We start from the raw sequence: 25,267 nt of genomic DNA, 5'->3' as shown, positions 1-25,267 counted from the left end.
ATTGAAGATGTTGTTTTACTAAATAAAACTGCGTTTCAATTCTAAATTAGAATCATTAACGCAAACAAGCCGTTAACAGTTTGACAGTCCGTCGGGTGATGATGCACCTGTCAGACACTGTCAAACAAGGCAGTGATTTGGATGTGAATGGATTAAAATAAAGGCAGGTATTGAACTGCGATACGTCGAGTCATTGCTGAGAAGAGTTCCGCAGACATTATTGCTATAAAAGAAAGCCTGAAAAGCAATGTATTTCTACAACGCAATTCTACAGTTGTATGATAGACCATTAGCATTTACAATATTATTTACTAACTTGTGCCCTATCCGTGCGCGACCGCTTAGTACTATTGTTGTTGGATTTCGAGTAACTACTTTTTAAAGCTACACTTAAAATAATTTATCGACTTACAGTTTCTTATTGGTGGCGGTGAATTATTCCAACACTTCGTTGCGGCATAACGGAAGCTGCCAAGGAAAGCGGACGTTCTGTGTTGTGTACCGTTAAGTATGAGAGCACCACGTATAAGAACTTTAGAAAAATTTAGTTTTTCAAATACATAGATATTAGACGGTTGTTTATCACGTTACTCCAAAAACAATGATGGAAAAAGTAAGGTTCGTCTGGAAGCCACGTTTAATAAATTATTACGGTTCAAAAATGGTGTAATGTGGGAACGAGACGGGACAGTGAAACATGACTATGGACCTACATGTACGAGTATAATTATCCAAGGCTTAAGACTAGCGTTAAACGTTAGTGCGTTTTCACATTATCCGATCCGATATCGGATGTCGGAAGGATTTCAAAGGCAAAAATCAAAGTTGGCGGCTTCAATGTATGGGATATCGGATCGGATAATGTGAAAACGCACTTAGGCTGAAACTGCCCAAATCGTTTCGACGGTAGCGGAGATAACAGACAAAAAGTTTTATTTTTCATTTCATTTATATGCAATGTTTGTAGTACTACCTACCTAATAGTAGGCATTTTGGTTCGACGGAACCCTGGTCAGTGTCCACTCCCACCGGTGGTCCGTGCGAACGAGCTCCGGTCAGCGTGACTTGACACATACCCGCTATGTGTGGAATGCTGTCACTGCAGTAGGCACATACTTATGTGGTAAATGTATGCCTGTGTCTGCGGCGAAGCGGTGTTCCCAGTGCATGTTGAATATATTTTATATAGTTTGTAGAAATCCAACACTTTACAAACTTTTAGTTGTTAATCTTTATTTTATGGTTATTGCTTACCGGGGTGTTATAATATGCTACCGTACAAAAAGTAACTATTGTTAAAAACATTAGGGTTCAAAAGTAACTTCTACGGTCCTCGGTCCTGCCTATATTTTAACATACCTATGGCTGATAAAAAATCCCTGTTCAAAAAGTGCCAAGTCACTTTATCTACCTACATAAGTACGAGTAAGACCCCGTAGGGAGCACGCTTGTTACGAACGTAAGTAATTAAACTACGATCATGCATATTTTACTTAAAACCCACCTCAAACTAAGAGCTCTACAAATCCTCATACTTTAACCATAAAATAAAAAGCATCCTCTAGTAGGAAGTTGTGTAATAAATTCATTACAACGCACGCCGTGCTCTATCGATTGTGGCCTCTTTCCCGAACGTGCCACAGACAATCGGCGCGATGGCGCTTCTCTCCCTACGCAACCAGCTTCACTTCAGAAATGCCTTTAAAACCAGTTCCTGATCCGAAAAAGTAAACCTTGTATCCTCAATGCAAGATTTCACTTTTGGTGGGCGGAATGTTTCAGATCGGTCTTTTCCGTACTAAAAAGTTTTGAAAACAAAATATTTCAGGCATATTTAAACTGGATCGAAACGTAACCTTAGTTCAAATAGCTTAAAGTTCAAATTTAGAATTTGGCGGATGGAACGGCTTAGTACCTTTTTGGCGGGAATTTCGCGCTCTTTGTCTCTGACTCGCTGTCAAGCGTACTTGTGTTTTCCCGCGTTTTTTGTTCTAATTAGGCGGGCCCTCGACAGACCTTGCACGGTTTATTCTGTAGGTACGGTCCTCTGCCGCGGTCTACTACCGATGACAACACTACAGACTCGACAGTACCTACCCAATTTGTTATTTCTTTGTTTGTTTAATTGCTGTTTTTTTTTTATTTGCGTTATGAAGTGGAAGCAACTGTCTAGAACACTCGTTTTAGATGCACTGATTTACGTGGGTGGAGAACCTGGAGGCAATAAATAACACAGGTACCTTTGAATTTTCCAACTATAGTAAAAAAGGTATGTACGTAAGAATTGTCAGTAGGTAGCAAATTAGCACTTCAGCCGGCGTAATTATCATGCTGCTAATTTTATCACTTATCCACGTGGATAAAGCATCCGTCACGCTTTAGCAAGTATGTCAGTGTGAGAGTGACAGATGTCTTATCCACGTGGATAAGTGATAAAATTGGCAGCATGATACACCGGCAGGAGTTCAGTATCTAAAGTATGTATCTCTATTTTGAGACGTGGCAGACACTTTGGTTTATTTCAAGACCATCGTAATTTTCATTAAGATTAAAATAAATTATAATATTTAAACCTGAAATACCCAGTCATTTAATAAAAAAAAAATGTAACCTTCCCATAGGTACCTAACTATGTTTAATAGGACATACAGAGTTCTGTAACACTGCACTTGTTCTATAACAGATGTTATCGTTCTAATTCTAGCAGCATATATATATATATATATATATATATATATATCATAGGCTTATACATACATACAAGCCATAATCAAATTACTGCTTCATTGGTCCCATAACATAAATGTCGTAAGACTCGTAAGTAGCGTTTCTTACATCCACATTGAGAGAAATTTGCATTGTGAATTTAACAAGTTCGACTTGTTGCGGTATATCCGTTTGAATCAGCCAAACGTATGTTTAAAACAATATGTGTCAGGTTGTTTTTATAAAATCGACTTGTTGATTCAAATATATTGCCGATTCAAATGACAAGTAGCTTGTTGTTTGAACCAAAGAGCACGTAGGCGCTATTTTAACCAAAAAACTTGTTGAACGAACATGAAAACTGGTTGTATTTTCTCTCAGTGCACCCAACTAAAATCAAACCCATAATCGTTACCCTTTCAAACAAAAACAAATGCATCCATAACCTGCATTTACATTTCCATCCCATGTATTTAAGACGTCTCAGCCATGAATGGAGCCTTAAGGCGCCCTAATCGCACCCCTTCCTATATTCATGACGGCAGCCCCGCGTAAACACGAATAATGTTCTCAAATTTGTTTACAGATCGCTGCAGAGTTTTCAGGGGTCGGGTTTTTGCGACGTGGGCGGGCCCCCGTGTTTAATTTACATAAATTGATACGGTTGGGTGTCATTATGTTTCTCTACGTTTTCCGGTACGATGAAATGGGACTTTGGGCCACCAAGGAATAAGGACAAATGTCTGTTCATTTTGTAATACCTAGGTGCTCTAGAGATTATTGCAAACTGTAGAATCTAGATGTAATGCCATTTTTCACAACACACACCCAATGTTCAAATCGTTACTATCCATAGACATAGGTCACATAGGTATCAAATAAATTTACCTAGGCACAGATAGGTAGTTCCAAAATGGTGTACACACTTCAATATATAAGTACATAATAAAATAAATCTATCTGCGTTTCTCACAGAAACGAATTCTTTCAAGCAGCTACGTAGAGCCTACATGTATGCATATCAAGGTAACACTGGTCCCCTTTTTTTGAATCTTTCACATAATTCTCATTTACTTTCCTCTTAGGATTGCAGTCACAAACATTTGTGCAGCCATAAACTCGAGGTTTAAGCGGTGCAGACCACCGTCAGGTAACTCTTCATAGAGTTCATAGCGTTACGTTACCCCTTACTCGTCATTTGGCCTCAAAATAAGTTTCTTCACATTATGCATGAGAAATTACTTTAAGAACCCTTTAAAAAAACCTGTGAGAGCATAATACCTATCTTTCATCCTAGTATCAAACTTACAAAATGTTACCCTTACACACTCACACACTTACACAGCCACAGTCACGTTTCCGAAGCCGCCGCACCCGGTCCCGTGCCGTATCTTGATCGATCGTACTTGCCTTGCACGTACGTGTCTCACAATGGCGCGCAGCTCGGCCCGCGTTGTCTAATTAGCGCGGAAACGCTCCCCGCGGTAATTAGCACAGGCAGATTGTTTTACATCGACGGCTTTGTGTGGCGTGGGAAGTCGACCGCTTTGTATGGGTCGAATTTTCTTGTGTTCTTTTTTATTAGGTTCTTCCTACACAAGTTCAATGTTTTTTTGAAATGATAAATATAAATAAGTAGCTTGGAGAGTAGGTATCTTTTGTTAAAAAATGCCTACCTGAGTTGGTATTGCCTTTTCAGTATTTAGCTCTAATTATCAACTCGAAAGTATACAAATGCGCAAAATTTGCACCTATGTTTATGTTTTAATACGGTATGCAGTTGCAAACAAGTATACTGCTTGTCTTGTTCGCAATCGCCGTAGCTTATAGACGACGTCTGCAACTCCAGAGGTGTTTATATGCGCGTTGCCTACTCTAACACATCCCCAGCTGAGCTCTGTAACTTTTTGCTTTTACTGACCCGCAAGAACACAACACTGCCATTGAATATAGCACCTAGTATTATTTAGTGTGGCTGCATTTTCTATAAGGAGAAAATACTGTGTACCTATATGAATATAACCACGGGATATACATAACCACGCAATAATTGAAGCTAGACATCTCATATAGATATTTATGTTTATATTCTTACACATGCCGCCTTCAGCACGTGATAATCTTCTGGTAAGGTAATGCCTTTGTACAAGTTCTATAGTGCTACGAGGTGCTACGGCGTAGCACTGTGGCACTATTACATTTAGATGTACTGAGTCTATTACTAATTATTTTTGTTCATCAAATAAGTTTTAAGTGGCTTAAAATATGAAAGTAATATCTGATTCAATACATTCAGCATTATTACATATTCTTAGTACTTTCCTAAACTATACATACGTCTTCTACGAGCCATTCCACATAACATTAAATCAGTAGATTTACGAACGGATTGTTTACAAAACGATACAATGTAATACTCCCCCCCCCATATGACTCGTCCAACATACCGTAAAATACTACAAATTGATTCAATAAGGAAGCAACAATCTAAATTTCACCCTCGGCTCGGGTTAAGAGTCGCTATCCCAAAAATTTCTCATTACATCAGCAACCTGACGTAAATCCGTAGTAACGCGAGCCTCAGCGATACATTTTATTGTGAAGAGGCCAATAGTTTGCAAGCCCTCACCTGTCCCTACAGTTAATCCGCCATTTTATTAGCTGCCCTCGTAATGCCGCGCACGTGCGCTCGCAGCGCCTTTGTTCTATCCAAATTACCTCCCAATGACGAAACAACTAATCAATAAACACCCTACAACCAAAAAGACACCCTCCTCACTCATCTAACAGCTCAGATTTCAGCGGAAATGTAGCAGAGTTAGGATATTTTGTATCTGTGTCGGCCATGTTATTATTTCGTTTTGGCGGGTCGTGAGTGACGTTCGACAAAGTCGATGTTGCCATGCGGAATAAACTGTTACGCGTTATGAGAGATTATGGCGTAATCTGGGAATATTGAAGACAATAAAATGAGCTTAGGAGAGGAGTGGGAGCGTCAAGCGATCGAGCCCTGGGAGTTTGTTATTCTTGTTTTCAAGAATAAATGTCATGCATTATTTTAGCATCATTTTGATAATATCTAAAAGGGGTTGACGTAATGAAAAACAAAATTAAAACTCGTTAATTTTTATTACCTAATTTTATAAATTGAAATTCATTACACTTCCATTTTCACATTATAGTTACAAATTCCTTCTCGTTATTATTACTATTATTTATAATTATTTTATAATTACTTCCCCTATACCTACATAATTACATTGATCTATTCCAGAACATATAAATAAAGTTGGAAAACATTAATTACAATTTTCTTCCGTTGTTACAAGTGTGGCGTAAGTCTAAGGTACGTTAGGGGCTTATTGCTATGAATCTTCCAATCAACACAGGGTTGCCGGTGCACTTTGTAAATTCTTACTAAATTTTATTTCTCTACAATAAAATGGCAATTCAAAGACTCTATTAAACTCTAATGAAAAATATATTTAAGTACAACAAAATACTATTCCTTGTAGGACAGGTATAGACAGCGACATTTTGGCGATCTGAATATTTTATTGCATCCGTTCGCCCGCGACATGAGTCGGCAATATTAAAATATCAACCATGGAATGTAATAACGTTTATTGGCACAAATTTTATTCGTTGTTGAGAAACTTTGACCAGTTTGTAAATAAAGAGAACTCCTTGAACGACTCAATTTCGACGCGGAAATCGGCATCAATTTACTAAGTAATAAAGTTCCTACTCAAATTTATAAATATTTAAATTTATTAGCAACAAAGAGAAACTGGTCTAGGTTTCCATCGGGTCAGGTCCCTACCTAACACATTACGCGCCTATATGTACAAGTACGTAATATCTACACACACGAACACCGACTGTATTACTATTCACACATCAATTTACTGGCACAATATCAGTTATTTACAATGAGATTTACTTGTAAAAATACTTTAAGTATTTGTTAAAACTCTTCCAAAGTATGCAAAATAAAATTAAGCGTAGAACGGTGAAAATATAAAATGGATATTTGAGATAGTTCGTTATCGGACTTATCTTAAATATCCACTTCATTTAGCTTATACTACTATTGCTTGGGACCGTTGACACGGAAATATTCGAATATTATTACATATTAAAGGAATAGTGACATCTGGACAACATTCGAAACAAATTCAAGAATTTTTCCAAATATGTAAATTAAGTCATTTATTTTTTTAAATAATAATCATAGAGGAAAAAAATCATAGTCTTAAAAGCGGTATGAATGTCACTGAGAATGAGAAGATACATTTTTATCAAAAGTTGTCTATTCCTCTAACTCGATAAGACACTGTCAAAACGCGTACTCACAGAAGATATAAAAATGGCAGCATTTTGTCATGTCATGTATCAACCATGTCAAAATAAAAGTTTTTATACAGTATCAGCCTAATTGATGATTGCAAAGGGAATAGGTAAATAAGTATGCAAAATATTTCCATGGATTTACTCAAAGTGTAGATTTTGAACATGAAATTAAATTGACGATGGCATCACATTGAGGTTGTTAAAACAGTCAAAATTTAACAAAGAATACAACTAAGTATAAAAAATATTGAAAAATAATATTTTCTTTTAGTGAAAAACAAGACATGTCACTTGGTGACGATTCCGTTTTAGTTTGCGGCTAAAGCATTGATAACTCTTTCAACTGAGTGCTTAACGAGTTTCAAATCCGAAAAGCAGAAAAACTATGCCGTTATTAAAAGAATGTTACAAGTATATCACAAAGAAAAGAGTCAAATCCTTAATTGCGCTTAATTACATCTAACTATGTACATACCCTCCGCCCGATAAGAAACACCACTGTCACTTCACTGAGTCACTAAAGTCACTGTCTTGTGGCAGACCGTTCCGCCAGGCCTCATCCGAGACAATGTTCTTGAGGGAGACTACATTTCATAACGCGGTTTGACAAAATGTTTACAGAAAACACCGAAATTTAAGCCTATTTTTTAACTGGCAACACTGTTCATGGAAACTCTCTCTCTTCTCTCTCTCTCATTTTGCTCTCTTATTTCTTTTTGTTCTCTTATTTTGCTTAGCTTAAGTGAATTAGCATATTACTTTTTTATTCCATTGCTGTACTCTTTTTGTGTTATGGTAATAAACGTATTTTTATTTATTTTTATTTTTTTTTTAAACGTCAATATTAAAAAAAAAACGTTACACCGCTAGATTTGAAAATTGACATTCTATGTTTTAATAGGTTTCAATCAATTATTGAACTTCAAAACCTAAGTTTTGTAATCTAATGAAAATGAATCTGTATCTTTAGTTGTCGCTGAGTCAAACCGCGTGACCTCCTCCCTAATCAAAATACATCTCCTCCTTGAACATGGTCTCATGATAAAGCTGGGGGAACTTCTACCAGGCCCGCCCCTGCAGGGGGAGGTAGCCGGAGCACTGTTGCTGGTAGGCGGGCTGGCGGTAGGAGGCGAGCGGGTTGGAGCAGGCGGCCTGCGGCTGCGCGTAGCCGGACGTCGGCGTGGCGCAGTGCGCGGGCGACGAGGACTCGCCCGAGCCGCACGGCTTGCCGTCCTTCACCAGCACCGGCACCGCTACCCTCCGCGGGGATGACGACGACTGCAAACAAAATAACTACTTCAAATACAATCTTTCAACGGCTATCTATATGAATCCATACTCCATCTCTGTCTTCGATGAATCTGTTTGCCGTAGAATGGCACTATGGAATTGCTAAGGCATTGATATTACTTCTTCATGTTGCCTTCGCAAACAACACAAAATTTCAATGTCATTCGGCTTAGTATAATTCTGAATACTATATTTTTGATTAAAATAGAAATAAGGACAATAAAATCTCCCAAAGACTCCATAATTTCAGTAAAATATGATTTACTAGCGTCGATTTCCGAAAGAATTACCTTAAACTTTACAATAAGCATAATATAAGATATTTTGTTGCCGTGTGTGCATCACTCTATTATACACACGCAATAATTATACCCAAGCACAAAACACCACATAAGACTGCACATAGAATAGTGACGCTCATTCCAAAAGGATCCCAACAAACAATTTTCCAACTACACATTATAACTTATAACCCAGCATTCGTAAAAAACGCCCGAGCTGAAGCGTCATTAGGGCAGGGACGAGCGGCGCGCAAATTGGGCCAATCAGGCTGGCAACACACGCCGCGAATCACTGGAATAAGCGTGCAAGACGGCCTTTGTCTTTGTTTTAATTATTGAGTGAATGGATGACGCCTTTGTATTGTATAATACGAATACATATTATTGATAACACATTGAGTGAACTCGTAACATTTTTATGTAACACCATTGTATTTGAGATAAAATTAAAATAACGCTTAACTATGTGGCTTATTTTTCAAGCATTTATTTTTATATACACAGTTGCAGGTTAATTTCATTGCAAAAATACTCTTGACAAGGCAGAAGCAATATATTATTATTTTCTAGTATAATAGAGGTTTTTGAGTTCAGTATAGTTACTGGCTCTCTGAGAAATAAGTTAAGGTCTTATTAACTCTAACTAGGTATAAATATCTCTAGTCTTTTGAATTAGTGACTTATTTTACTTTTTATTATTATTATTAATATGTACAATAACATAGTGCAGGCAAACAACATTATAAATTATTCCTTACATTAGTAACATATATTACTTACACTACGATTACAGTTGTACACACCATTATATAAAAAAAAATATAGGTACCAAATAAGCAATGTCTTTACTTCAAACTAAGTCACTGTCGAAATGTACCAATACCACTTTATTTTAGTAATTTATAAATGAACTTTCAACTTTAAGGGTCGAATAAAAAGACTGTACAACAATGTGACTTAGATCTCAATCAAAACAAATCCGCATCAAAGAACAATCAAGAAACAATACAACAAACCGACTGCATTTCCACCGGTGGCCAAACAATACCGAATCCCTAGCAACCCTGCAACTTTAATAGACGTGGGGCTGCCAGAATCCGGGGCCCGTATTTCTCCTCCGCGGGAGATTGGTATCAAGTGGCAAGGGCAGGGGTATTCCATTCGCGAGCACGACTTTCAAACTAATATCCAGTATACCTAAGTCAGGTCTGAGTACCGTTGTCAAGGTCACGTTACGCTGGTTCTCTTGGAGATGAGAATCGCGCGCTGTCGAGCAACGAAGCAGAATACACGGCAGGTCGCCTCAGCAAACAGGGGCCGCCGCGTCAGCGTCGATTTTTATCGTTCACGTGTTTAATATTCATTATTCATTAGCATTATTGAAATGGTGGTTTAATATGAACGCGTTTTTGAATGACGGGTTAAACATTTTATGGAAATTTTTAAGGTGCCTCGATTAAATTTTAGAGAAGTTTAGGGATTAAATTAAGAAATGGTCTTTAATCTTCTTACTTAACTTACAATTAGTGTCTAGACTCCCAAAGCAAACACCTACATAAAAACCTAACCAATCCACTAATTTTTGAATTGAAAGAAATAAACAGCTTGAAAGATTACTTCTCGTGGGTGCCATTGTACCTATATAATTAATATAGTATTCTACAAAATAATTAATATAATCAATAGGTAAATACCTGATTATGCTGATTCTGCTCCGCCATGGCTTTTTCCTTGGCTTGCCGCTTGCACTTGTAACGGTGGTTTTGAAACCAAATTTTCACCTGTAACAACAACATTATATTAACAATACAATACAGTCTTATAATAACTATGTTAAGATGACAGAAATCTATGTTGTAGTGAAGTGTACTGTCATAGATTATTTTGTAGCCAGTGCTACAGAAAAAATCAATGCTATATGCAGAAAAAAATCACTGCTACAATATGGCATTTTTAGAACAATCTTCAGAGGGGTTTCGCAACCTCAAATTCTACTCACTGCCTAAATTGAAACCATTCAAAAAGTAGTATTTTTCTGCACAAAGCCTGAAAGTGTAACCAACCCTAGTGAACGCGTCTATAAGTAAGGAGCAACACTCCCGCAAACACATTACAGCCGTGAATGGAGGCCGCGGTCTCTAATGAATGGCTGTCCAAGCAAGGCTAGTGATCCACTCCGGCCGCCAGACTGCATTTTGTATACATGAACTTTAATCATATATGACTTTGGGGAAAGTTGAGGGAGGACGGAAAAGATCGCAAATGTTGACTAAGCCCGAATGTCACGGGAAGAGGAATACAGATCATAAGTTTCTAAGATGATGTTAGATATTGCGCATATAAGAAATAAGAAGTACATGTTTGTGTTTATTAGGCACAAAATTGCGTTGAACTGGAAAACATGTACATATTTTCCTACATTCATGCTTCATGACATTTCAGAAGAATATTTAATGCTGCGAATTTCTTAAATAGTAATCTGGAGAGTGAAACTTGAGTTAAATTGGTAACAATGTCAATATCGTGAACCTTTTAACCTTGCGAGTAATGTGAGTAGCTGAAATGAATCGATGTCCGAATCTACCCTTCCTGAAATTAGCGCCAGAGCACGCTACTGTGTGCCCCAACACTTCACCTTAATGACGAAAGAATAAACAAGCTCATGCCATGTTTGCGCGCGCCGTCCTTTGTCTACGCACGCTCTCCCGGCAAAATATACTCTTTATTTATTATTTATACATCGAGAGCGCTTCCTCCGTGTTTATTCTTTGAAATGGATGTGTGCCCCTCTCGGAGTCGAGTTTCTCGCGCCGTTCCGTTATGATAACGCTCCGTGCATAACCGACCGCCATTTTGTCCGAGCCGTTATCAAAACAAACTGTTACATGGCTACTAGGGCTTATTGGGAATGTTATTTTTTATTTGCTCGGAGGTGTGAGGTCGCAGACGCTCCGCCCGAGAGGCGAGACTGGATAATGAACGGCAGCCGGCGGGGCCGCAGCTCGCCGCGGCGGACACTCGAGCACTTTCTTTCCATCTCCTTGTGCATAATGCCTGCACGCACGCTGCCGAGCGTCATTCACTTATTTGTTTTACTTCTAAATGACTTGTGTCGTCGAGTGTGACATTTCGGGTGTGGCGAAGTGCTTTTAACAACCACTACCGACCATGTTTTTCTAACGCCTTTGAGACTTTACTCGTATTACAGCTGGTCGACTTGGTCGAGACTACCATTTTCTAACAGCGAGGTTAATTCGATAAAAAATATATGGACATAATTTTCCCTTCATTAAAATCGAAATGCGTGCCACCCAGACCGCTGTCAGCTTGACAATACGAGTCAATTTTGGCGCCAATCAGGAGGAAATATGGTTACGGTACCTCTTGGTTTTCCATACTCGTCCCAACATAAAACCGAATAAGACTTAGAATAGCATGAATTAATAGCAATGCAGCGAGCAAACACCTCGGTAGGGTCGTCTCGTAGGTGTTCCGTTCCTGCGAACGATGACTGGCAACATCAGCATCACCCATAATTATGATAAATAAAGATTGCTCTCGTATTTGTTTAGCTCTTCATTTGTTACGTCGACGCGATGATTGTACGTTTTAATTCTGATAATTATTTCAAGCTGAAGGGCCCTTTAGAAAGCGTCCCTCAAGTCTCATGTTATGTGGACATTGATAGTTCATTGTTTTTTAAATATGTTTATGTTTTACGTGTTTTGATTGCACTTCGAATACTGGTAACTCTTCTCTTCAACGAGGTAGAATGTTTTTTAGCAATTCATCACAGAAATTGAAAAAGTTAACGCATGTCGGCAATCGGACACGTTTAAAAATGATTTTCAATAGCCAAAGCACCCATCCAATACGTGACAATTTTATTGTTAAAATATCGATAAATTAAAGGGTCAGGAAACTCGGGAATATTTAAGTCATTTATATTTTTTACATTTGTGTTACGCAATACCTACAAAATATCATTAAGTATAAAACCTAAATATCATGTGAATTTATGCCGAGACAAAACTCTACATTCAATTACAACAACTTCAACTTCAATTCGTAACGATAATGATAACAAATTTATAATGCAATAACATTGTAAAATGACGATCTCTACAATTGTTTTTATTTACAGTAGGTACACCTAATATAGGTACCACAATTGTAGGTACTTTCTACGAATCCAAGCAAGTATTTTTCATTTCTTTATACAAACTAAGAATTAGAAATATAATTTAAAGTTCCACCGTGTCCCCGAATGGTTGTCAGGCACAATGCCCGGCCCTTTGTGCGCGCCTCAATCCGCGCTGAGCAAACAGCACCGACAGCTCAATGCGCTCATTTATTTAGTGCTTATCAAAATATCACACGGACAAGGCAAAAAATATTAAGCCTTCACAATTTATTCAAACTATTCAAAACTTTATCACCGCGGTTTAAGACCTACTAGAAACTAATCAATTTAATGTCGAGGTTGTCTGGCGCGATTCGCTACAAATAGGAGCATAGATTTTGGTGATTCGGCATGTTTTTACAGGTGAGGAGTAATCTGAAAGGTGTCGTTTAATATCTTGTATAGATTTTACGGATTATCTTCGGTGAATATTTTCACAGCGTTAGCTTTATGATTGGAGATGCACCCGGTGAAACACAGTAAGCATTCTCTTCGGACATCTTGCAAAATTTCGCTTACCTTTGCGAATAGATTTTCACCGCAATCCCATAATCAAGGATTTTTTAAATTATTTTTATTTTACCACTTTGACGTCGTCACTCTCTGTTGCTGCACTTTTCCTATACTTGAACGTTGTCGCCTTGTTGTGTCGTTGATACCGGGCAAAGGTATTCATTTCATAAAATTATTAAACAAAGTGTATTACACATACAATTATATACATAAGTATATCGTTGTCTGAGTACCCACAAACAAGCCTTCTTGGGCTTACCCTGGGACTCGGTCAATCTTACTATCATTTATTTTATAGATTGTTACCTTTTTCTAATATTTTCTCGTACTCGTATCGTTCAACACCGATTAGGATTTACAATGTCAACATCCCAATGTTAAATCCATTTTTAGAATTTATACACAGAAGCTTAGAATTTATATGACAGTGCCGCTGCACATACTGATTTTTCTAACCAAATCTGGTACATACCAGGATAAAATAAAACGACATACAAATACGAGTAGCTCATTATCCATAACATGGCATACTATGTAAAACCCATAGAGATATATGTACTTGGTAAACAGTATATTACTGAGCGGATACATTTGTATTTGGTATCCACGGGCCCCGTGCCGATGCCGCGGCCCCCGCCCGGCGGTGCGTGGCTAAGCCCAAACATTTGCGCACCAATCCGCAGAATTAATATTTATTTAATATTCCCCGTTTAAGACTCTATAAACTTTGGATTAATTTTGAGGGACGTCGACTCGCTTTATTTTATTACTGTTTAATTTTACTTCATTTTGGCGGGTTGGGAAAATGTTATTGCTTTTTATTTTAATTGAGATTTACAATGTTAACGAATTATTACTGAAGTCGTATTATAGTTAGGCACAAGATTATAGCTTGGCTTTAAAAGCAGATTAAATAAGGTAGGCAAGACAAAAATACTGTTTGAGTTGCAGGCGTCCATAGGTTACGGTGACCGCTTTACATCAGGCGGGCCGTATGCTTGTTTGCCACCGACGTAGTATAAAAAAAAAAAAAAAGTAAGTGGTGAACAGATGGACATTGCTTTTAAAACTTAACATGTTGAACCATTGTTGAACTGCTATTTCTTAAACATTTTAAAACCTTTTTACTTATTATAAACAATCGAGAATCCAAACCCGGTATTTTAATATTATGGTGAAGTACAGAAAAAAAAATCTGCTCAAATTGTATCTACGATAGTCTCAGACAGTCTCCGCCCTGTTTCTTTTGGTAGCTTATTCAAATGCCTAATAGCCATCCTTGCCTACACATATCATCCATTGTCATTCTACATTAGATGTAAAAAATATATCAATCATCCTACGCAAACAGCGACGATGCACTTACGTCCGGCCACCAATACCTGCCGCACAATGCGAGTCAGGTGCTTTGTGCTCTAATCTGCAAAAACCGCCATTCAACAAATATAATCTCCTACGAATTGCTCGCCATTACTATTGGAACGCACCCACGCTCTTATTAACTGATATTTTACCGGTTATTACACAACCATGAAATAGCACAACTTTCGCAAACTATCATCTCATTCTATTACGAACTTTTAAAGTAAACCTTATCACAATGAAATAAAGTTTAAATAAGATAAACTTTAAAATCGCGATAGGATATTGTGAATGGTATGTCAAATTCTCTTGGTGAATTTGTTTTGACATGTTGGCCGCAATGAATGGGCCCCATATCCGCACAATGATACCATAAACAATTTTTACTTTTTATCAAAGAAATAAGGCAGATGATTTCATTGCGGCCAGCCTTTGAGCTTATTGCTTATTGAGATCTCACGGAGATTACCGATTAGAAAAAAGTGAAGTGGAATTATTGGAAAATTATGGGGTTGTTGAGAGGAAGGCTGTGCGGCTGCTTAACTCGCTACCCTATCAGCTGTTTTACCACTGGGCGTTCAGTTCCAAAAAATATTGTACATATTAATTTATTCCACATCAAAGGTTTATTATCATAGCATTGTCTTCGGTGGAACTCACGGATGCTTACTTTAGAAGTCTGTAAAGTAAGTTTCCGTGAGTTATCTCGATCATCGATCGCGTTATGGCCTCTTCAAACATCGACTGAGTTAAATTTTTGGTCATATTTAAGCAACAAGTCGCTAAAATCACATGCCACTTACTACAAGGCCTCTTTATACTTATAAATTCAGTACAGCTCCCCCATTTTAATCGGAACATAAAACAATATCCTGACAACACAAATTGACTGACTCCGTCCATTCATATTGTATTTCTGATGAAGCGAGTGACAGACAGGCAGTGGGTGGTCATCTCTCGACTTATTCCAACCGACATAATTTCGCATTACTACCTACTTAGCATCCGACAGCCGTCAGCGCGCCCATTATCTTATTGCTCTCCCTAAAGACACCAAAACACATGCCAAGGGAAAATTACCTCTAAACTAAAGAGTTAAGGACTGCTAGTAGAAAAAATGTCGAGAGGTTGGTAGACCTATAAGCGCCCGCATGGCGCATCCGGCAGAGACAACGTGACCATAGACAAAAGACTCAGTTGCTCTTTGGGCGGGTTATTTTTTTGGCTCACACGCAGTTCATTGGCATCGTGTTAGACTAAATAATTACGTTATTTTAAAGCGGAAGTGCATTGACAGGAAAATGATGATGAGGAAGTTTCAAGAGGATGTTGACCTCTATTTGTATCAGATAACCATAAAATTTCGTGAATTCTATCCACAGTCCGCTACGGATACACTTATAACAACAGCAACTTCTATTTTCTGCTTGATTGTATGTAGTTACGCTCGTGCCGGTCAAAGGTCTAGTTAACATGCAGAATTTGCATTAAACATATTTGTAATGTTTTCATTAAGTCTCTAAAACTTATAAACTGAAATAGATACCATACACTAAAGAAAAAGCGATCAAGCCCACTGGTGGCGAAGCCTGGAATCGGACCCGGGTCTCCAGCTATCGCGCCTGACATGCTCAAAATTAAATATAAAAATTAGAAAACAAAATCTGACTGTACAGATGTAGTAGTTATAAATTTTCATCCAACCCAAAAAGCCTACGAACTGGCCGAATAGGAAAGTCCATTAGCGTTATTAAAAAAAATGAAAAGCTAGTATTTGAGCGACGCAGTATCAACAGTGGCGTACAGCAGAATTTACTTACGCTAAATACGTACACCCTCTGTGTGCTGCGCAAATAGGGACCTGGCCGATGGGATTAAAATTGGGTGGCTAATTGGAGGTCGAAAAGTAAAGTATTTAATAAACTTACTTAGATTGATGATTTACTAGAATCATACAATATTTACTGCAATTAAGTACTTTTATTTACGGTAGTTTACTAGTCTAAGAAAATTAACTTCTAGAGTAGATACCTATCCAGATATTATGCATGTAAGTAACCTATGTAGTTATGGTAAGTTGCGAATGAAGTCGAGGCACTAAGTATATTTTGAATAAAAATTTAGCTTCTTTACTTATATTTTAATATTACGTATGTTTCCTTACAAGTGGATCGATTGTATTGTATTTTCAAGCAACAAATTTAAATAAACACAGGCTTCATTTCAGCACATTTGTCAATTGGTACAATACTTAGCGTAAACAACTCAAAAACACTCAATCAAGCAAAAACTTAGTAGTGTCATAGGTTCCTGTCTCCACATTGTCTACTATGTATACAAAGCATTGTATACGTATTGTAGCGCGTTTGTTACTGCATCAATATGCAGAGTGCAGATGCCGGGTGTGTTTCCGTCGCTAAGAATGCTAAGCGAGGCTTTGCGCTCCAATCGATGCGCGCACCGTCCTACGTACCTATCTAAAATGGATTTATTTAGCAGAATAGTGAAACCTACTACTATTATATTGTAACATTAATTTGAACTACTACTATTATATTGTAACATTAATTTTGAGTAAGATTACATTGAGGCACTCTGTTCGGTCCTTGTTTGTTTATTTTCTTTCTCACTCTTGGAGATCATATACATCTCCAAGGAAAAAAAAAGTAGATTAAGTATATATATATTTTTTTAGTTGAGATATCAAGAGTCTTTTACAACTCTAAAGTTATTTTAGTTATCTTTTTTTTTGTATCAGTTCGTTTTTTTTCTTCATCATGTATAATTTTTTTTTTTTTTTTAGATGTACTTTGACACTTAAAGACTGTATAGTGTATACATCTCCAACATCTCTTATTAATCGTAGTAGCTTTGTACTTTGTATAATTTATTGAAATTAATTTCCATAGAGTAGGTACTACACTAGTCTGTTAATATTTTTTTGATGAATACTTTTGCTCATTAAGTTGTATCTTGTTTTTTAGTGCACGTTAATTATAAGATGTAATGTTTTGAAAAGAAGTGGCCCGCCGAGTTTCTTGCCGGTCCCATAGTCCAACTGAGGGGGGACTGAAATCTTCTCGAGGCTGAGGCGTAGGGTTAGAGCCGGCGTAGCTTTATTTGACGTTCATATGCGCATTGTAATACCTACTTGGAAAGCCTACTTGAAAAATAAATATTTCATTTCATTTCATTTGATACTTTGAAAAGAAGCCATTAAATAAGTATTTTATTTCAGGAATATATGTGTACAAAAGCCATGAACTGCCAGTGACACAACAGAGATACGATTACGAAGGCCGCCTCGGGCAGCGGTCATCCTTGTAACGCTCTATGAGGCGCGTAACCGATTTGCTTTGTCGAATTTTACTTGTTTGCTGTCGGTATCTTAGCTTTTTGATCTAAGTATTTGTAGGTACCCTCAGAAGATTTTTATTAACTTTACATACATATAATTACATCCATATAATCACGCCTGTATCCCACAAAGGGGTAGGCAGAGCACATGAACTACTAAGTTTCAGTGCCACTCTTGGCAAAAAGAGGTTGAAAGAAATCCAAATTGTGACATTGCAGTGACAGGTTGCCAGCCTCTCGCTTACGCCACAATTTAACCCATATCCCACAGTCGACTTCTACGACACCCACGGGAAGAAAGGGGGTGGTGAAATTCTTAACCCGTCACCACACGGTCTTATATCGGTTTATAAGTCTAAGCTTCTAGATTGCTATAATTTTTAGAAAATATTAACGACAGTTTCAAGTTTAGTGTAGACTTTTTATTAACTAGTGTAAATAAACTAATCATGAGTTTTGGGTAGGTGCCCTTTAAAAATACTTTTTGGCTGCATGGTGCATGCGTTTTGATTTAAGTCAAGAGACTAACTCGCTAGACATCGCTTGCTGTTTAGTCAGTGACGTTAGTTATTAGTTAATTATCGAAGAGTCAGTTTAAGTATTTATTTAGAGCACTTCTTTCGTATTTTACATGATTATGCCGGAATAAAAAAACGTAACAAGGACTTCAATTAATTTATCTATAGACACAAGTACGCACGGTTGACGTACCCAGCAGGGACACACCATCAGGGGTCCGTACTTATGCTCTAATTTGAAGACACAGCTCTCGTGGAAATATCAAACGAGGAAAAGGCTCGAGAATCAAAGCGCCCCCTCGCCGGTGGCGCGTGAAACAAGAAGATCTAACGAGCCAACCTGCGGCGACACGTACCGTAACAAACTGTAAGGCCCCTCTATACTTGCACCAAGAACACGAATCAAAAACAACTTGTTTTGGTTTTACATTGGTTTTGATACGACATCCATCATCGTCTTAATGATCGGCGGGCAGGCCCTCTCTCTTGCGCGATGTTTCTCGCTCGACTTTCGCTTCATTTAACGTGCATTCCTCAACAATCTTCAAGATAGTATCCAAATAAGATCAAAATATTCGAAATTATGAGTGCAAATCGTGTTAAGTATATTGGTTTAAACTAACACGATCTTCACTCATATTATTAAATTAAATTAAAACGGGACTTAGTCGCGTAAAACTTACGTTTATATTTAACCCAACGTTTCACCACCACGGACGTAATGTAACGTCCGAAACGTCGGGTAAAATATAAACGTACTTAAGTTTTACGCGATCAAATCGTGTTAGTTTAAATCAAATATAAGATATGCGAAAGTTATTATTTCTAATATTACAAGATCTGAATCGGAATCGCGCATAAAGTCTCCTCATTATCTATCGCTCCGATGTGGCGAGTGGGATTTCGTCACACGCGAATTCGCGTCACTGTGATACCCGCGTAAATTTGGGCTTACATTACAATGCTACCACTCGGTAGCGTTGTAATGTAACAGTAGCCTGCGGCGCCCTAAGGGGAGTGTATCGAATGTAACGGAGCTGTGAGTTATGCCCGCCGGGCACAGCCTCTCCACAAGATTTGTGCAATGTGGTCACGACAAGTGGTTGAGTTAGAGTAATTTGTTAATTGAAGGTTATTTGTGTTTAAATTGGGTGCCAACGACAAAAAGGGTGCGGATAATCATAGAATAATAAATAATATGGTAGCCGGGATCTGTAAAGGCGAGGCGCACTAGCACAGTGATAGCTACCTAGTTCCGGGCAGAGTTAACCTTCCCAGACTCTACAAAAATATAATTAGGTACTTTATTTTTGACATAGATATTTAATGATCGTTCAGACCTTATCTTTATCAGACTATTATTTCAATAATGATCTAATTTTGTTTTTAACTATGGCTAATTTTTGTATCTCTGCAGAGTACCTACACATATGCTTCATTTTCCGCCCCATTTCCAACACATTATTTTTGCCCCGCAGGCCCGCACCTATCCCCGTACTGGTATGTTGTGTTATTAATATCTGTCAGCGGCACGAGCGCTCCCACACTCGCGAATCCAAATCCTTCATAACAAAGACTCGATAATCTCCGCGTGCCAATATAAATTTCATAAACTCGCGTTGCGTTCCCAACGACCAGAAGCAACACCGGTATATTTTGACCCTTTTCACGGTGAAAAATAGGTTAAATGTCCTAAGGTTGAACATGCATTTTGATGTGAGATATAAATAATTTAAGTAACTTGATAATTTTAAGCATCATCTTCCGACTAGGTATGAATTGGATGTTTAATTAATTGCAATAATGGTATCCAGAAAATGTTATTTTATTTATATTTAAGGCTGGTGGTTTTATTTTTAATTGTATTAAGCAGCAATTTAAATTTATAAATGTACCAATTTATTGTCTCTCGACAGTTCCGATTTTACTTTTCTTTATGTTGACTCTGAATAAACCATCTCAAGTATTTATTTCACATGACTCAGATGGCACAGCGCTGAAATCTTGAGCTAGATGCCGTGAGTTTAATTCTCATTTCTCATCCAAAACAATAATTTGTCCGATTTAAATTGAGTCTAAGCTATATATGAATCGAGACCTCATTAAACTGGTAGCATCGCGGCACAAAGGGGACAAGCACCATGAATAATCTCCATGTGGAGGGCGTCACGGCGCGGCACAATGCGCCGCTAATCGCGCCATAATGCCGATTGTCGCTGCATTAATTGGTCGTCGTGCGCAGGCCTGCATTGTCGCGACAAGCGTCATAGGAACACCTATATCATACACTGGCCTATAATGACCGTGCCTGCTAAGCCGCGGTCCCTGGTTCGAATGTCGGTAAGGGCATTTATTTGTGTGATGAGCACAGATAACCTATTTGTTCCTGAGTCATGGTTGTTCTCTATCTATTTAGGTATTTATCTATTAAGTATGTATGTATATCATCGCCGAGCACCCACAGTATAAGTATCGCTTCGTTTGGGGCTAGGCTGATGGTCACAGAAAGTGAGAACTGACGCGACAGACCATATTATAATGCGACCGTGCTTGCCCGCCTGGGCACACAGACATGTGCATTGTCGCCACAAGCGTAGTAACGATGAAACTAGCATTTATTTATCCTTTTGCCCTATAGTAGTAGTAGGGCCCTAGGTAGGTGGGGTGGGGAATCAATTTTGGTGGTCATGGTTTTAGTTGTTCAAGTGCGTATTTTCGCTGCATTTAATAAATTACAAATTTAATGTAGGTGGTTTTCTAATGCTAATAGGTAGGGAACCAATTTTGGTAAATTTTTTTTTTTATTATAAATGGGCTTACTCTTGGCCACAGACTAGCCAAAGGCAAAGACGTGGCCTACGATGGAGTGAGCTCATATTAGTTTGGACCCGGGCGCACAAGCCTGTGTAATGGCATATTAGCCACTTTCTATGTTTAGCAGTAACACAATAGTTTACTGCGACATAACGCATATTGTTTGATAAGCGGCAACCCAAACATGTATATATAGGCACACCTTTATACAATAATGGGAATTGATTGGGATTCATTACTATATCTACTACTCGTGTTCATCATTTGACGACACCTTATCCCGTGACGCTGCTCCTCCACAGCCATAATAACTATTTTGTTATTACATGGCGACCCTTGCCTCACTGAACCAGTGAAGAACCTTCAGATACGCAGTCAGACCGGGTTCACAGTTCAGGCACACTGTGGACCCGGGGAACCGAGAACATCGAGACTGAAGATTATTTATTCCACTGAAGACTATTAATGAAGATCAGCGCTGAAGAAACCACTTAAAAGATCTAGATCAACCACTTAATAGATCTAGGGGTCTCGTCAAAGCATAATTACGGTCGCCTGGCTTCTATGCTGGTTCTAGTAGTTATGTTCATGGGTTGGGAATCAATTTTGGTAATAATAACATTAGTTGGTTATGGTGACTTATTGAAAATTAATTTCCTCCTCCCGCAAGGACTCAAATTTAACATTTTCGCAACCAAGAACCCGCCTGGTGGGCACTCGAGAACTTTGTTCAGATACAAGCGGACGGTTATAAATTAGTGCGTTTTCACATTATCCATTCCGATATCGGATGTAGGGCCGATGTTCTACACTATGTAACATAATTGCCGAAGATAAATCCTACGGCTTATACATTACCTTCTATAGTACCTTTAATTTTCATGGTGTTTATTTTAAAAAAATTAAGTGGTATTCGTAACCGCTATTCGATACCGGTTATGCTCTTAAATGGATCACCAGCATTAATGTTCCACCGTACACCCTGTATACATTAAAGGCGCCATCTTTGATTTTTGCCTTTGAAATCCTTCCCACATCCGATAGCGGATCGCATAATGTGGAAACGCACTTACGGCCGGTTTCTGACGTGGTGTGCTTATTTTTTGTATGACAGTGAATATCCGGTATGTATATGGTATATGTATAATGATTTTTTTTTTTCTAAAAACAATACAAAGATGCTTATTACTACAATTTCAATCAATGACATGGCGACTGACCTGCGTGGGCGTGAGGTGTATGAGCGAGGCGAGGTGCTCGCGCTCCGGCGCCGACAGGTACTTCTGCTGCTTAAACCTCCGCTCCAGCTCATAAACCTGCAAAATACACTTCACTCAATATTTTTCCACTCATCATCAATAACAATTCAGTTTTTTTCTCAAAATTTACACACATCGTCCTTGAATTTACGTTTTCCTAACGATGTTTTCTTTTAAAGAACTGATTACGTAATTTTCATAATCCCGTAACAGCATTTAATCCCGCAACTTTCGGATTAAGAGTTCCTCAAACTTCAACTACTTACATACATATACCTAAATATGTATATTCAAACTACACATCAGATATCTAACTAGTATGTACCTATTGTATTATAATTTATAATTTTATACCATATTCATAGGCGACTGGTCGTTTACTGAGCATATTTTTAAAATTCACTTTTATTTGTTTTTCTTTCCATCTCATAGCAGTACACAATTCCTACATTGACTCTTACGTGTATCATCATCCTCCTTGCGTTATCCCGGCATTTGCCACGGCTCATGGGAGCCTGGGGTCCGCTTTGACAACTAATCCCAAGATTTGGCGTAGGCACTAGTTTTTACGAAAGCGACTGCCATCTTCCAACCCGAAGGGTAAACTAAACCTTATTGGAATTAGTCCGGTTTCCTCACGATGTTTTCCTTCACCGAAAAGCGACTGGCAAATATCAAATGACATTTCGCACATAAATTCCGAAAAACTCATTGGTGCGAGCCGGGGTTCGAACCCGCGACCTCCGGAACGAAAGTCGCACGTACTTACCGCTAGGCTCTCAGCGCTTCGCCCTTAGGAGTATATCAACGAAAATTTAACTTTTCTTCTCGAACGGTTGACGGTGAATAAAAATTTCTCATCATTGCGTAAATTCCGATCACATTTGATCTGCAAAAAGGTCAAACTCGCAACGCGTCCGAAAACTGTACGGGCCACGGGATAGAATTAATTATACCCACGCCGTGCTACTAATGTATAATGTATAAGTACACGGCGCTGGGCGTGGCCGGACTTGGGCGGGGGAGGGGCGCAATTAAATGCCTTTATACGTTTAAGTAATTTGGATTTATATAATGGCGGGGATTTGATTGCTGGCTTGAGCCAATGTTGCCGCTGAAATTTACATTTGAGAGTTACCGTCGGCCTACTTTGCTTAATTTTATGAACTAGATTAGATGGTTTGAAATAATTGGCTGGGACTGTTTTTGTGAACCTAGGTTAAATAGATACCTACTATGTTTTCAACAAAACAATTGAAAAGTAGGCATAGGAAGAGAGGGAACAGTTATACTTAGTGAAGGTATACGACACAACTCTAAAAACATGAGTGGTAATTTTGTCTCAATATCATTTAAGCAAATTAGGTCAGCAAATAAGAATGTTCTATTTTGAAATGAAAACAATCAATGTTAAGGAACAATACGTAACGCAGACCTTGATACCATAAAGTCGCGTTCAGCCGAGGGCCGGGCTCTTCAATTATTGATTTTAACCACGCGTCAGGAGGCCGGGGCAAACAAGGCAGCTTATTTTGATAAATCTCGAATGTACTCTTCATACATTTGGGTAATGTAAAGATTACACAATTTTATAGTGTCTAAATTCTTATTTGGCTTTTCATTCGTTGTATGTAATTTCAAGTAAAATTGTCTACTAGTTTTAAATAGAGATTTAAAAACAAACTGTACATTTTTAAAAAATGTCAAGTGCGTAGCCAAATGCACAAACGCTCACGATAATATCTCTTTCGTAGCTATCTATCTCTATCACTCTTGCGTATTGGCGCGACAGAGCCAGACTACATTTCTGCGGCGTTTTGCGTCGCAGAAATGCCATTCGGCTACAGGGCCAGGCCCCGTAGCCGAATGGCATTTCTACGACGCGAATCGAAAACGAAACGCCGCGAAAGGTAGTCTGGCTCTGTCGCGCCAATACGCAAGAGCGATAGAGATAGATATCTACGAGCGTTTCGTTTTGTGAGCTTTTGTGTCATTCGGCTACGCACCCTGGACTTACAAGTTTAGACTTGCATCAACCAAAATTGGTGCTACCAACCCTAACTCTGCAGCTACTGTAACTGTCAAATGTCAGTTAATATGTAAACTATTAACTTCAACAAAAAAACTAAACTTTTTCACTACGTATAAATAAGATAACAAATCCTATTCGCTGTCATCAGCTCGATCTGAAGCGCTCAGTTGGCAATGAAATACGTTTGAGTCTCTCCGCCGTCGCCGTCGCCCACTCATAATCAATACGCCGCCGACGTCATTCTACTCTGTTTCACTTTTATTCACAGACCATTATTACTTTAAATAATTGTAACACGTGCTAATAGGTCGTCTCATTTTAGGGTTGTCTATTGTTTGCCCGACAGTCATTTAACATAATATTCATTTGCCCGAATCTAACTTGCCTGAATTTCATTTGCCCGAATGATTTGTTTACCATAAAAATCATTAGACATACTCGTTGTTTATCCGAATATTACCTTCCATAATCATACAATGCCATACTATTTGTTAGCCATATTATTAAGTGCAATAATATGGTTTCATAGAATATTCAAACGCCATAAGCAATTATTGCCATATTAATTGTTGCCCATATTATTACCTAACCTAACCTAC

At 38.2% G+C, this 25,267-nt stretch overlaps 1 protein-coding gene across 3 annotated transcripts in view; it reads right to left on the bottom strand.

The window, feature by feature from the left end:
* Positions 1–5,837: 5,837 nt before the first annotated feature.
* LOC125232604 (homeobox protein Nkx-2.1-like) overlaps positions 5,838–25,267 on the bottom strand; it is a 58,522-nt gene continuing 39,092 nt past the window's right edge. For all 3 annotated transcript variants that reach the window (XM_048138328.1, XM_048138329.1, XM_048138332.1), the window contains 4 exons: positions 22,598–22,693; positions 10,325–10,411; positions 7,897–8,337; positions 5,838–7,732 (listed from right to left, as the gene is read on the bottom strand). In XM_048138328.1, the coding sequence (XP_047994285.1) occupies positions 8,119–8,337; positions 10,325–10,411; positions 22,598–22,693 (402 nt within the window). In that variant the 3' untranslated portion in view covers positions 5,838–7,732; positions 7,897–8,118. The remainder of the gene's footprint in view (positions 7,733–7,896; positions 8,338–10,324; positions 10,412–22,597; positions 22,694–25,267) is intronic.

Source organism: Leguminivora glycinivorella, chromosome 13 (genome assembly GCF_023078275.1).
Source record: "Leguminivora glycinivorella isolate SPB_JAAS2020 chromosome 13, LegGlyc_1.1, whole genome shotgun sequence".
Taxonomy (NCBI): domain Eukaryota; kingdom Metazoa; phylum Arthropoda; class Insecta; order Lepidoptera; family Tortricidae; genus Leguminivora; species Leguminivora glycinivorella.
This window is presented reverse-complemented; position numbering and strand designations above follow the sequence as displayed.